At 42.1% G+C, this 14170-nt stretch overlaps 1 protein-coding gene across 2 annotated transcripts in view; it reads left to right on the forward strand.

Moving 5' to 3' along the window:
- Positions 1-10818, forward strand: part of EXPH5 (exophilin 5) — a 36853-nt gene extending 26035 nt beyond the window's left edge. For both annotated transcript variants that reach the window (XM_061457753.1, XM_061457754.1), the window contains 2 exons: positions 986-1112; positions 2993-10818. In XM_061457753.1, the coding sequence (XP_061313737.1) occupies positions 986-1112; positions 2993-8304 (5439 nt within the window). In that variant the 3' untranslated portion in view covers positions 8305-10818. The remainder of the gene's footprint in view (positions 1-985; positions 1113-2992) is intronic.
- The last annotated feature ends 3352 nt before the right edge of the window (positions 10819-14170 follow it).

The raw sequence follows: 14170 nt of genomic DNA on the forward strand, positions 1-14170 counted from the left end.
TTAAGTGCATGCTGTTGAAATAAACAGATTTCCTCCAAGGATGATATTTGTTAGTTTAATTACTTTATTACCCTGTATTACTAAGGTGTCTTTCCTCCTCTTCAATTGTATGGTATAACCACAGAGGGGACTAAGAAGGTATACAGTATATAATCAAACGTATGGAGGAGGTAGATTGGCCACCTCCCTTCTCTCATATTTCAAAACCAAAGGGATAATCTATATTAATATATGACTGAACAAAGATCTTATCAGAGAATCATGCCTATTATATAAATAGACTGTCATATCTAGACAAGTAAAATATTATGGATATTGAGAACTGAAAAGTAGTAAGGGGTTTTATTTAAAAAAGGAGGAAGAGTCTCAGCTAAAATATATCAGCAGTTCAGCAATTGTCTGCACTTTTACCATCTGAGACTGTGAGCTGAGAGAAATACGGATGGCACAGGAACCTCTCCATCTTAACATGTAAACTAAACTCAGATGGGGAATAGGATGACATTTTTCCTGCTACTAAGGTAATTTATCACAGCCCCCTAAAGTGCTGCCTTGCAATGCAAAAATAGACTGTGGTGTTAAATTATTAAATCTCTGTTGGGAGGTGAGTGTGCGAACTTTAAAATGTGCTGGTTAAGAAATGGGTGATTAGGAAAAACTGAATTAAAAGATACAGTGCAGTAAGGATGCACATGGTGAAAATAAGCGAACTATGCCCCTTACTATTTAAGGTCATTATAATTCATGTATTGAAAACATGCTACAGAGGACAAAATGAGCCAATCTCCTAATTACATATGTAAATGTCTCTAAAATGCATGCAACTTTACAATCCTCAGTGCTGTATTATAATAATACTACATTTAATGGACCCACAGAGAATTTACTGACTCTGACTTGTAACACAATTTGTGATGTGACATGTGAAACATGATCCGAACTCACATGTAGAACTAAAATCATGTTGCCTTACAATTTCTAACAGGCTGAAATGTGCAATTCCCCAATGGCAACTGAAATAGATGGTCATACTTTTGATGCAAATCAAAATGAAATGATGGAGAAAAGTACACAGGAATGGAGTGAACAGCTAGAGAAGGAGTTTTTCAATGGTAAGTGTGTGTCCTTACTTTGTTCTGATATTGTTGTTACCAGAAGTGACTGTGATGGTTGGTCTCAGAGCATTCTCTGTAAACTCATAGATTAAAGATACGGCTATTACTTTGTACAATAGTGGCTATTTTGATGGCTTCATCAGACAGCATAATGTCTACTGTATTGTATTGTGTGTTGTGTACAGTGTATTGTGACACTTCAGAATATGTCACTGGTCACTCTTAGAGTGTATTTCATCTCATACTGATGCAGTTCAGAAGAATCACAACTTAAGAGCATACATTTCTCTGCTGATTCTGACAGGAGCCCATATTGCTTCCTTTAGATGCAGACATAGAATTATGTAAGAATGTCATCCCAGTTTCCTTCATGCATAGTTTTGATAATGGTGAATTACAGGGCCTGGTTTTGTGAATTGTAAAGCCTCAAACCACAGAAGCAAAAAGTACTGTGGCATTCAGTTAGCTTTCTGGGAGCCCTTATAGAATCACACAGAAGTTGTTAGTTCTTTTTTGTCTTCTCACTGCTGGGAAGCAAGGCAAGATCAGACTCAGCCTATGGGAGTGCTGAGGTGTTCTTCCGTAAACTCTTTCAGATCTGTGCAAACAAATGTTCATTAATACTACTTTCTACCACTCAAAATTACAAGAAATCAGAGGTTGAAAGCATGATTGAGAAGCAGTGGGTGAGTTGGCAATGCTGGAAGTGGAGAGCACTGCAGGGTGAACCACTGCAGTGGTTCTTCTGAAACACACACATGTCACTGCTTTTGGGTGTCACTCATGTGCACACTTGTCCACTGACAGACTAAACCTGTACATAGCTTGGCTGATGTCCTCCAAACAGAAGACTCAGAAACAGATCATCTTTTTTTGTTGTTCTAAGCTGACTCTCTCAAGAGTCTTCTCTCTTCTGTGCTAAAGAGAAACTTAGAAAAAAGCTAAATTTTACTACTTTCATATCACCTTTTATTCCAACTATACATACCTGGCAGTGCTTTCTTAATGATTCTGTACTATTAGCACAGATCTGTAATGACTGATCAGTCAGTCTTTTTTATTTATATGAATTAGGAAATGCTGTAGCAAAGCAGCCATGTCCATTTGTGGTTATATTTTACATATGCTATTTTCAAAACACGAAAGAATACAACTAGTGAAGGCATAATAGTTGTTGCCGATAAAATACTTTAAATACATTGCTGTCAGTCTTATGAGTGAACATCTTGGTTAATTGAGCTGTATAGTGTTTAATTCCAGTTCATGAGACAAATTACGGGTTCCTAACTATTTAATTACACTTTTATATCCAAAAAATGCCATTTTTCAGTGCTCATTTTAAAGTAATAATCTACAGTTTAGCGGAGAACTTCTTTTCTGAATGAGACAGTGAACATGCCAGGCAACTGAATATGTTTGCTGGTTTTCAGGATTCTGTGTTTTCTTACAGTTGCATCATAACTGTGCTTTATGAACACACATAAAGGTCCGTGTCTCCCTAGTGAATTCTCTTCAGTGATTTTTTGCTTACAAACTAGATTTGGAAAGTTTACACACACACGTGTAGTGCATGAGTAAGAAGTCAGACTTCAATTTGTTTTGTTTTCTTTTAAATAGCATAAAGACTAACATTTACATAAAGAGCAGCTTTAAGATCAGTCACAGAGCAGCACATTTTTTTCCTTGCAGTCATAATGGGTGACTGCTGACAGGTCCTGTGGAGGAAAAATGTGTGGTTTGGGGAGGGTTTTCAAAGCTGAGAAGCTGATTCTTTTAAACCTAGTTCTGATTATTAATTGTAGTGTATGAAACTTGTAAACTTAAATAGTCAGAAGATTATTAAACAAAACCAAACACTTTTTTTTTTCCCTGTACAGTTCTCAATGATCTGGATGACCAGCTGGCCCAGGAACAAGCCCAAGACCCATTGGACAGGACAGTTTCTACTAGCAGTGCATCAAATGTCCAATACAGTAGTGCATTACCTACCCTAAAGAGGCAGACTGCTAGCAGGAGGCAACGCAGAAATGACTGGAGTGACATGCCTAGCACATATTTCCCAGATGGACTGAGAACAGTAAGAGCCAAAGATGAACACAAGATTTTCATCAGACCAAGGAAATTACATAGTGCATATATAAACTGGCACCAGACAGCCTTTCAAGATGACTACAGATACAGTGACCCAGTTGATGGAAATCCTCATCTACTAAGCAGCAGGCTGCCTTCTGTTTCTTTTGGACGTTCTTCAGAAGGTAGCTTATATCCTCCTTCCGTAACTCACAACAGTGGATTTAGGCACAAGAGTTGTATGAACAGGGATACAGCTGGCAGAAGTTACTCTGTATGTTCCCTTCGGAGATGTCTATCATCAGTATCTTCTGACCAGCTGTCAGGATGTAGTTTACATCCATTGGCAAGAGAGACCAAGAATGGCTTTGTACCAAGATTTGGTCGACAGAACCCAAAGAGAATTCCTCTGTCTTCTATTGTATGGAACAACACACCAGACTCCCCTGAACAAACACCAACCCAAGAAAAGATGTTTAGAACCCAGTCACTGATGGAGTTTCATGCTACAGACCCTGGTAGATATTCCAGCACTTTACAAGAAACCAAGAAATACGGATGCTACCACACAAAACACCACTACAGAAGATCTGTTTCAAGCAGTAATTGCTTTAGTAGAGTTAGTTGCCCTGACAAAGCTACTTCTCCATTGCCCTTTGATAACTGGGAAAATTATCCATTATACAAATCAGAAAACAATCTCTCTAGATCCTACTATAGAGACACTTCTTCTCACGGCATGTTGTATGCAAACCAAAAAAATTCTCCTTATGGAAAAAGAGACTGCTATCCTTCTTGGACTGATATTCCTCAGTACTACAGTGATGAAGCATTTCTTTCCCCTGATGTCAGCTTCGAAGCGATGATGGCCAACTTAAATGAGCAGCAGTGGGCACATACAAAGAATGCCAAGTTTGGTTCACAGCGCCTGCAGAATGATTTTCACATGTATTCTCCAGAAAATCTGAATATCAGAAGGATAACAAGAAGTGCAAGTAGAACTTTTTCAGAATTTACTGAGGGCTGTCAGCCTTGCCTAAGTTGTAACTCTTCAGTTTCTTCATGTAGTACCACAACTGATGAATCAGTCTTTCCTGATTTGAAGGATCAAACAAAACCTATTGGACTGAACAGGAATTCAGTTGACATTACACTAAGAAGCACTAAAGCAGACTTTACACAACTAGAAAAGGTTGAAGGTATGGAACTGCCAGATGAAAACATGCCACTACAGTCAGTTTCTCAACAAGTACATACAAACTACATCAACAACCAGAGTTTTCCCTCTAACAGCCCTGCTTCTGCCACGTTACAGAGTGATACATCTCTCTTTAACACAATGAGATCAAAGAGACAAACCCAAGTCACTGCCAGAGGAGATACTGCAAAAATATGTATGTCAAACTGTGACAAAAGAAATGTACAAATGAAGGGAAAGGACTGCCCATCCAGCAGTGTGTTCAGACAACCTGCCTGTATTTTAATGGCTAATGAGAGCAGAAAGGAACCTTTTCTTCCAAGTCAGAAAGACCGGGAACATAATCTGCACTATGCAGCAAAAAGAGAGAGCATCAAACAGGATAATCGGAGTACAGCAGACATTAACCAAGCTACTCCAAAGAGACGCTCCTCACTGCTGAATGTTGCTTCTGCTCCATCCACTGAAAAATTAGCAAACTGTCAAGGCATGTTGTCCTGTCCTCCTGAATGTTCATCTAGCTCCTCACAAAGCTCTCCACATACACTTTCTCATAAAGACAATTCTAAATGTTTGGGAGCACTAACTAGCTCTTCAGTAAATGGCACAGTTACTGAATCTCAAGCAGAAGGTGGAAAACCAGCCCAAGTGAGCAGAATATGCGTTACTGAAAAGATTGCACAGAAAACGCTGCAAAATACAGGCACTTTAGTTACTAAGGACTGTAATGGACAATTCACTACCAGTTCTTTACAAAATGGTAATTCTGGAAATACGTATATGCACAGCTTTGATGGAGACACCAAGACCTCTGATCATAGTTTAAGTTATTTTTGCCTTGAAAAAGAAAGTGGAAAACTAAGGAGTAATTCACCTTGTACTGAAAGGTTTCGCAAGAAAGACAGCTTGCTGAGACACACAAGTAGCTGCAGCATTACTGGCTCCCCTAGAAGAAACAGCCTCAAATCTCCTGACCCACTTGTTATTTATTACACTTTACCCAGAAAATCAGCTAGCATTGCTGGTAGTATTATGTCAGATACACCCATCTCTTTACCTAGAGAAAGCAGAACAACATACAATTTAAGGTCTGAAATTCCACGTAGAGCTGATGCCTTTCATTTTAATCAAAGAGATGTATCTTGTTTAGACTCAAAACATTCCTTTTTAACATCAGCATCATTAAATGCTGTTACAAATAACAAAGAAAAAGGTTACCCCAGTCCTTTAACCAAAAGTCCTAATGATTCAGTAAGTAGTAACACATCAGTTGAACTGACAGATAGATGTAAACATCTCAGCAGAAGAGAATCCTCTGTGTTTTCAGATTGTAGTGACAGGGGAAATCTTTTGCAGAAATACAAAACTACAAGCACATTTACAGTTTGTGTGGATGAAGATCATGTCAAGTATCATGAACTGGTTTCGATTTATTACACGTTACCACGGAGGCATTCAAGAACATTTTGTAACCTCTTTAGAGATAATCCAGAAGATGCAGATTTACCTTGTCCCAAAGAAAATGCTCATTCACCAAGAATGCAAAACAAGAAAAATGAAGGTCATGTGAGTTTAGCAAATATTTTTTCCTTCAGTGCTGTGGGAAAAGAGGTGCCTTCATATTCTTCTGACCAAGTATCTTCAGCTCTGGTCACACCTCAGAATTTAGGAGCTGTTGTTGACAGTGAGGAAGAGAATTCCCACTTATCTCCTAGCTCTGAGAAGATATGTACTTTGATGAGTACAGGACATAACAGGAAAGATAGTTCAGCAGATACTTCATTAGCAGAAAATGACATGGTGACACAATCCACTGCAATAGTGGTTAAGTCAGGTAAGGCCATTTCTGATGCTTCAAGCAGCCAAAATACAGAAACATGTCTAAAAGAAAAGAAGGAAATTTTACAGACAGCCCCACCACTAACGTCCACTTTATCAACCCCTCCCAAGCCAGGCAGGCATTTAGAGAATCCTTTGTATTCTACTTCAAAAAATAGAAATATAATACAGAAGGGAAACTCTGAAAACTGCTCTCAGGCCCCTAAAGTGAACACCAATAAAACTCTGAACAGTTTACTCCTCCATTCAGGAGAGAAAAGTTCCCCTGGAAGGAGCAGTAACACAGAGCGTGCTGATGTGCCACTTCCTCCTGCAGAAGACAAGTACAGGGATAGCACTGAAGTCAAACACAGAGTAAATTTCCGACACCAAGCCAGCCCTCTGTATAATAATAAACATAGTGGACTACAATTAAGGGCTGACAGTTCAAGAAAAAATGCAAATGATTTAAAGTCTTGTAGCAAAGTGCTTTCAGGGTCTCAGGGCAAAGCATCTGAGGTAAGCACAGCTCCCAGTGCTGATCCATCACTTCAGCTTGACAAAGTGGTTAGCACAGACACAGATGAAGTAAAGAATTCAAAGATTAAAAAAGAGCAAAGCTCACAGGGTGTTCGGATGGGTAAAGATTATAGTGGTTTGCAAGAATCAGAAAGGCACAGTGAAGGCAGCCTGAACATGACCTGTAAAGATAAAGTCCTCAGGATAACACAAGATCAGAAGATAACACAGAGTGCAGAAGATGAGAACAAGCTTCTCTCTGACTGCACAAGAGACAAAGTCAAAGATATAGAAAAAAGGAAAAACAGACCTTCAATTAAAAATAAATTGGCCGCTGTTTACAAAACAAGTCGAAAATTTTCAAGTAAAAACTTACCTCCCAAACCGCACATAAGTAACATCTTTTCACAGAATGATGGAAGTGCCTCTTCTTTAGAGGCCAACATGTCCCTTGACTCATTGATTCCAGCGGATTCCCATCAGCAATTCCTGCAGTCGAACAACAAAAATCAGAATCACAGTCTGGACTCTGATAAGAATATGCCAAAGCCAAGAATAGCTGAGAATAAGAAGACTGAAGTTCAGAATGATCCTTCTTTGCATGTTAGTAACGCCAAATGGAGGTCTTTTACAAGCTCATACACCCAGAAGGAAGCCATCAGTCCCAAAAAAACTACAGTGAAAGTAGAAAATAGGCCAAGTCTTACAACCCTCTTTCCAGATAAAGCAGTAACCACAAGAAATAAGAATTCCCAAACACTTGATCTCAGGTTAGAAAGCAAAAGCCAGCCCGTTTCTCCCAGTGCTACTACATCAGGTGCTCTGGATGATGAGAAAAGAAGAGCTAGCAGTCATGCCTGCAGTCCTCCCTTGCTGCTCTTAACTGACAAAAATTCAAACACCTATGTAAATAGTTGCTTGCAGGCAGACACATATCCAGAGCAAAACTTGACTTCCCAGACAGTGCTTGGTCAGTGCCAAAACACCTCTCAGCCTGCTAGCTTAAAAAATGCTAACTTGCACAGCTCTCAGTTGCACAAGAGTCACGCCAAAAGTCAGCGTGAGCGTCACCTCTCTGAGAGTATTTGTGCTCCCGATTCCCATGCGACCTTTGCCTCAGGAAGCAATATTCTACCAAAAGAGGGCATACATGGGAAGAGATTTAAATCTTACTCAGAGTTGTTGTCTTGTGACGAAAATGAAAACTGGGCATCAGATGATGAGAAAAGTTACAGCACTAGAAATCTGATGTATCCTTCTGTTGAATTTGGTATATTTGGCAAAGAACAACAGTTGGCTTTCCTGGAAAATATCAAGAGGTCACTCACAGAAGGGCGATTATGGAGACCTTGTCTTCTTAATAACCCTGGTGCTCTCAGAGATGGAGAGACCCCTTCTATAAACCGGGCTGAGCTTCTGAGCTCAAGTTCTGCTGGGAGCAAAATGTCATCAACTGCTTCTTCCCCCCGAGAACCGACTGATATCTATCAGGAAGACCCAGCAGCTTATTCAGACTCAGACAGTGATACCACCACTGATGATGAGTACTACCTAGATGAGGTAGATAAGGAATCTGAGCTGTGAAGGGCCCATGGTACTAAGATGGCACAATAGCTCAGTGGTTTCTGGGCAGGCAAAAACATGTAAAATACTTCGAGCCAGTTCTTGTGCTGCTATAAATTGGTACAACTTCATTAGTTTTGAAGAAGTTAGTATGTTACGTTAGCTGAGCATCTGACTTTTGTATTAAATATGTGGCTTCACCATTGTTGTTTCTCTAGCGGGGAAAAAGAATGTTAAAAAATCCCTTCCCAAAATAATAGAAGGTAAACAACTGTGGAGCTTTGAGCAGTGTAACTCTAGAGATGGCTTTCCTCTGAGTCAGCAAGCAGTGGTGTAGGCTCCTGCCAGCAAAGCAGTGCTGGAATGGATAAATTCTAGCTTGAGCTACTTTTTCTTACAGGACTTAACAGAAAACCAAGAGGCTACTTTGGTGAAATTACTGTTTCCCTGTTTTTCCTCATTTACCAGATCAAGAATGATAATGCCAATCCATCCCACCCAACAAATTCCCCTGCAGAACAAAACCTGTTCCATTTTCACAGCATATTCTCTATGCATGTTCTTTTTCTGCGTTCCTGGGAAGCACAGCAGCAATGTCCCTGGTGGCTTTTGTTCTGACGTGCAGATGAGGCAGATTCCACACCAAAATTTTTCTCCACAGCATTGCCAGAGCAGTGAGCCATATGAGTTACAGAACTGCTGCTAGTGCATAGGAAGCAGCTCAGTAAAGGGCACAGCACTGCAAAACCCACCAGAATTCCTAAGGATGTTAAGAAACACAGCTGAGCATGGAAATCTGCTTTTCAGACATGAGAGATTCCTAATGGCACAGCTTTGGTTACGGCTGAAATGAACAGCCAAGATTCCTGCCTTTGATTTAGGAACGGATGCGTTTGGGTTAATAATCCAACACTTTAAACCATGCAAAATGTAAAAAGGTTTGCCCTATTTATTTCCTATATAAGCTTCATGGGTTGAATCCTAAGCTGTCCTAGTAGTGGGGAGACAACCATAACCAACACATCTTGCAATATCCCCAAGTTCTCTTCTGCTCAGCTGGGCTCCTTCAGGGCGGCACCACCTGAACTGGGTCACGACAGGCTGGCAGGTTTTTACACATGAATAAGAGTAGCGAGAAATGCTCTTTGCCTTTTGCTAAACTACCATCCCTTTTCAGTACTTTTCAACCACTCCTGCCGTCACCACAGTACTTCTATCCTTCAAACTGAACATCTGTAAGCATTTTCCAGTGGCTATTCTTTGGCCACACTAATAATGTAGCTCAGTAGCCAAAACTCATCTCTGGCCATTAGATTTCTAACTAAGCTTTGATCTTTTTGTTATGCAAAATCAAAGTGGCTCTCTGAGCCAGAAGATAGTATTTTTAAGTAATTACACATTCACTTCTATTTTATTTCTAATTTCACATATGGTCTAAAATGGTGACCCATATTTTTTTATATGCTTTTTAATTCAACAAAATTTCTGTAGAACATAATTGTATTTTTGTAAATTGAAGGACAGAATGCTGGTATTCTAAAATAATATATTTTACACAAAACAAGCAATGCTTGTATCACTGACTGCTCCACAAGAAACTAAATGATGAAAATATTATAGTGGGTAACTGGTATCCTTATTTTTTTTATACTGTAAACTTCGTTAAAGAAGTGGGTCTATAGTTCATATCTGTACCAATATGTAAGTATCTTTATACTGGGGTAATTTGTCTGTTGTTGCACATAAAAGGACTAATATAAACTATGTATTTATAGTCAGAATTGATCTCTATGACGTGCCTGTTCTGTAAGGATATAAGCTGGAAGGAAATTTCAGTTTGTAAAACATGGTATGCTAACGAGAAATGTCTTTCTGTAAGCAACTCTAGTCTGTACATACAGGATTCTGTAGAGTAAGACAATAAAACCAGCTGAATATCAGTGAGGAATATGTGCTGCTGTACGTTTCTGCAAAATACATTAGTCCAAACCCTGGGAACAGCGCCTACATAAGGTAAAGAATAATAAAATAAATGTTTATGGGCAATAACTGGTCAGACACCTTTTCCTGACTACAAGGGGACAGTTTAGAACATTTTTACTTGGAAATATTTTCTACCTGTTCAACAGAAGTTGGATTAAGTTCTCACCTTGTTGGCATACTTTTTTTTTTTTTCATTTGCTATGCAATCTATGCTATGTAAGTACAGCGAATCAGGTGCCTTGATTTAATGGAAGCAAGTAAAAATTGCTTTTGGGCATATATCAGTTGTGAAGGCTGCAGCCCTTTGAAGATCTGTAAAGTAATATTTACACCGAATAATGGTATTCTGTAAAACAGTCATTTGTGTGAAAACACAGAGGAAAATACCCTTTGAATAGCAACCAGCTCCATTCCGTTCATCAGAGCTGGGTTTTGACTCGTTCACTCTTCCAAGCTTTTTCCTTGGCAAAAGTATATTCTATAAATGTTCATAATTTATAGGAGTTTCATATTTAAAAGTCTTTAAAATAAATTCCGCATTCAAATGAAAAATGTATCGGTACTGTGTGTATTTTTCACTTGCTGGACATGCCACAGACTTCAAGGGGGGCACCAGCCTGGCTCCATTGTGCACTTGCATGGCACAGGCCTGCCTCATGCAGGGGGAGGATGTGCTGCCTTAGCCAGGTGCATACTGCTGCCTTCTGCTGTCCTGCCAGCTGAGGAGTCCCCAGAACACCAGTACTATCAGTGGCTGTATCTTTACAGTAGACATATAAACCAGCCATATGCCTACAACTTGCCTCGAGGAGCTGATACTCCATGTAGGGGCCAAAGGTAGCAGTTGATGAGCAGGTTTACAAGGTGGTGAGCTCCACGTGAAGATCACTTTAGCTGGAATTAGGCCTGAGTGGAGCCTGGCCGCCACGTGCAGCATGGTGACAGGGTGTGAGACTCACCACTGCCTTTCAACCTTAATTACTACAGCCAGTGAATGTGGCACCCGAGTTCGGTGATGCAGTCCCTCAGCCTGGTTTCAGAAGGAAACATGGTTTGTGAGCTGAGGCAGTGTTTCTGTCTGGATCTCTGATCACCTACTAGGTGTCCCCAGGTGACACGAGTCACCTCTAACATTTCTAACATCTAACATCTCAGTGACATTTGAAAGAAGGGACAGAAATCTCATGGTCTCATCACAGGGCAGCTCAGGCTGGGGAGGACCTCAGGAGGCCTCTGCTCCAACAGGAGCTTGGCTCTGAGGTCAGATCAGGCCACTTCATCCATCTGGGGCTTGAAAATGTTTGAGGATGGAGACTAGACAACCTCTTGGGGCAGCCTGTGCTCCGCCTGACTGTCCCTATGGGGGACATGTGTTACAGGCTGAGCCTCTCTTCTCTCAACTTATGCCAGTTGTCTCTTGTCCTTTTCCTCTGTGTCACCTCCTCACTGATCACCCCAAGGGCAGTTGGGGGCTTCTGCAAGGTCCATCCCCTCTCCAAAGCCATCTCCGCTCCAGGCTGAGCAAGCCCAGCTGGCCCAGCCTCTCCTCACACAGCCAGTGCTCCAGACACTCCCTCTCAGTGGCCTCCCCAAATTTGATCCACTTTATCGATATCTCACACTAGGGAGCCCAAGGCTGGATGCAGTATCTACATGTGGTCTAGCAAGCACTGAGCGGAGGGGGATAATGACTCCCCATGACCTCTGGCTCTGCCCTGTTCATACAGCCTAGGATGACATTGGCTTTCATTGTTGCCAGGATTCTCTGGTGGCCCATGTACCCCTCACTGCCCACCAGAGAGTTCAGATCTGAGGCCCCCAGCACAAGAAGGACATGGACCTGTTGGAGCAAGTCCAGAGGAAGTGACAAAGATGATCAGAAGTTGGAGCACCTCTGCTGTGAAGACAGGCTGAGAGAGCTGGACCTGTCAGCATGGAGAAGAGATGGCTGCAGGGAGACCTTAGAGCAGCTTCCAGTACCTAAAGGGGACCTACAGCAAATCTGGAGAGGGACTTTTTACAAGGGCATGCAGTGACAGGACAAGGGGGAATGGCTTTAAACTGGCAGAGGGGAGATTTAGATCAGATATTAGTAAGAAATTCTTCCCTGTGAGGGTGGTGAGGCACTGGCACAAGTTGCACAGAGAAGCTGTGGCTGCCCCATCCCTAGCAGTGTTCAAGGCCAGGCTGGATGGGGCTTTGAGAACTCTGTTCTAGTGGAAGGTGTCCCTACCCATGGCAGGGGGGTTGGAACTAAATTAGCTTTAACGTTTCTTGCAAACCACTCCATGATTCTATGATCTCCCTACAGCCTTGTCTGACCAGCCTTGGCCCCTGCCAAGCTCAGCCCCATGTGCAGGCTTATGTTCCCAGGGCCCTGCAGCCACCCCAGAGCTGGGTCTGACCGCAGTTCCCCTCACAGGCCTGATCCTGATCTGCAGATTGATGTCGCTGCCTGACCTCAGCCCTGTCCTGTCCCCACAAGCCTGCTGGGTGATGTGGCCTCTCAGCTGCCCCACAGGCTGTCTGCCACATGTAGGGAGGGCCCTGGTGAAGCCCTGCTGCCAGCCGGTTCTATGCTCCTCACCCCATTCCCCAAGGAGCAGCCTGATCAAAGACTTCAGTCTCATGCTCTGCCAGTGACGAGGGGCACAAGAAGCCAGGAGAGAGCAGAAACAGGACATCTGACCCAAACTACCCAAAGGGGTATTCCATATCAGAGCACGTCAAGCCCAGTATATAAACTAGGGGGAGTTACCCGGAAGGCCCAGATCACTGCTTGGGTCAGGCTGGGTATCGGTTGACAGGTGGTGAGCAACTGTATTGTGCATCACATGGGTTTATTGGGTTTTATTCCTTTCCCTATTTAATTAATAATCTAAATAAAGAATAAATCATAATAATAATGCAAGGCTCTACACCTGGATGGGAGCAATCCCAGGCACAGCTACAGGTTGGGCAGAGAAGAGATTCAGAGCAGCCCTGCAGAGAAGGACTTGGGGGTGTTGGTCAATGGGAAAATGAACATGAGCTGGCTTCAGTGTGTGCTCGCAGCCCAGAAAGCCAACTGTATCCTGGGCTGTATCAAAAGGAGCGTGACCAGCAGGTCAAAGGAGGTGATCCTGCCCCTCTACTCTGCTCTTGTGAGACCTCACTTGGAGTATTGTGTGCAGTTCTGGTGTCCTCAACATAAAAAGGACATGGAACTGTTGGAACAAGTCCAGAGAAGGGCCACGAGGATGATCAGGGGACTGAAGCACCTCCTGTATGAAGACAGGCTGAGAAAGTTGGGGCTGTTCAGGCTGGAGAAGAGAAGGCTGCGTGGAGACCTCATAGCAGCCTTCCAGTATCTGAAGGGGGCCTATAGGGATGCTGGGGAGGGACTCTTCATTAGGGACTGTAGTGATAGGACAAGTGGTAATGGGTTAAAACTTAAACAGGGCAAGTTTAGACTGGATATAAGGAGGAAATTCTTTACTGTAAGGGTGGTGAGGCACTGGAATGGGTTGCCCAGGGAGGTTGTGAATGCTCCATCCCTGGCGGTGTTCAAGGGCAGGTTGGATGAAGCCTTGGGTGACATGGTTTAGGTGAGGTGTCCCTGCCCATGGCAGGGGGGTTGGAACTTGATGATCTTAAGGTCCTTTCCATCCCAAACCATTCAGTGATTCTATGATTCTATAATAATTATATTTTTTGCTTTAATCCAATTATAAAATTATTCTTAACCTGTTTTTTTTTCCCAATTCTCACCTCCCATCCCACCAGGAGGTGGGGAGTGAGTGAGCAGCTGCATAATACTTAGTTCCAGAATGGGCATAAACTATGATACATCCGTAACTCCATATGTGTTTTCTCTTGCCTGTTGGGAGTATCACACATGGTATGTCAGTGGAGATCTGTGGTT

This window comes from Pezoporus flaviventris, unplaced genomic scaffold (genome assembly GCF_033815535.1).
Source record: "Pezoporus flaviventris isolate CSIRO_AGI_PZ_B2104156 unplaced genomic scaffold, CSIRO_AGI_Pfla_v1 ptg000025l, whole genome shotgun sequence".
NCBI classification, from domain to species: domain Eukaryota; kingdom Metazoa; phylum Chordata; class Aves; order Psittaciformes; family Psittacidae; genus Pezoporus; species Pezoporus flaviventris.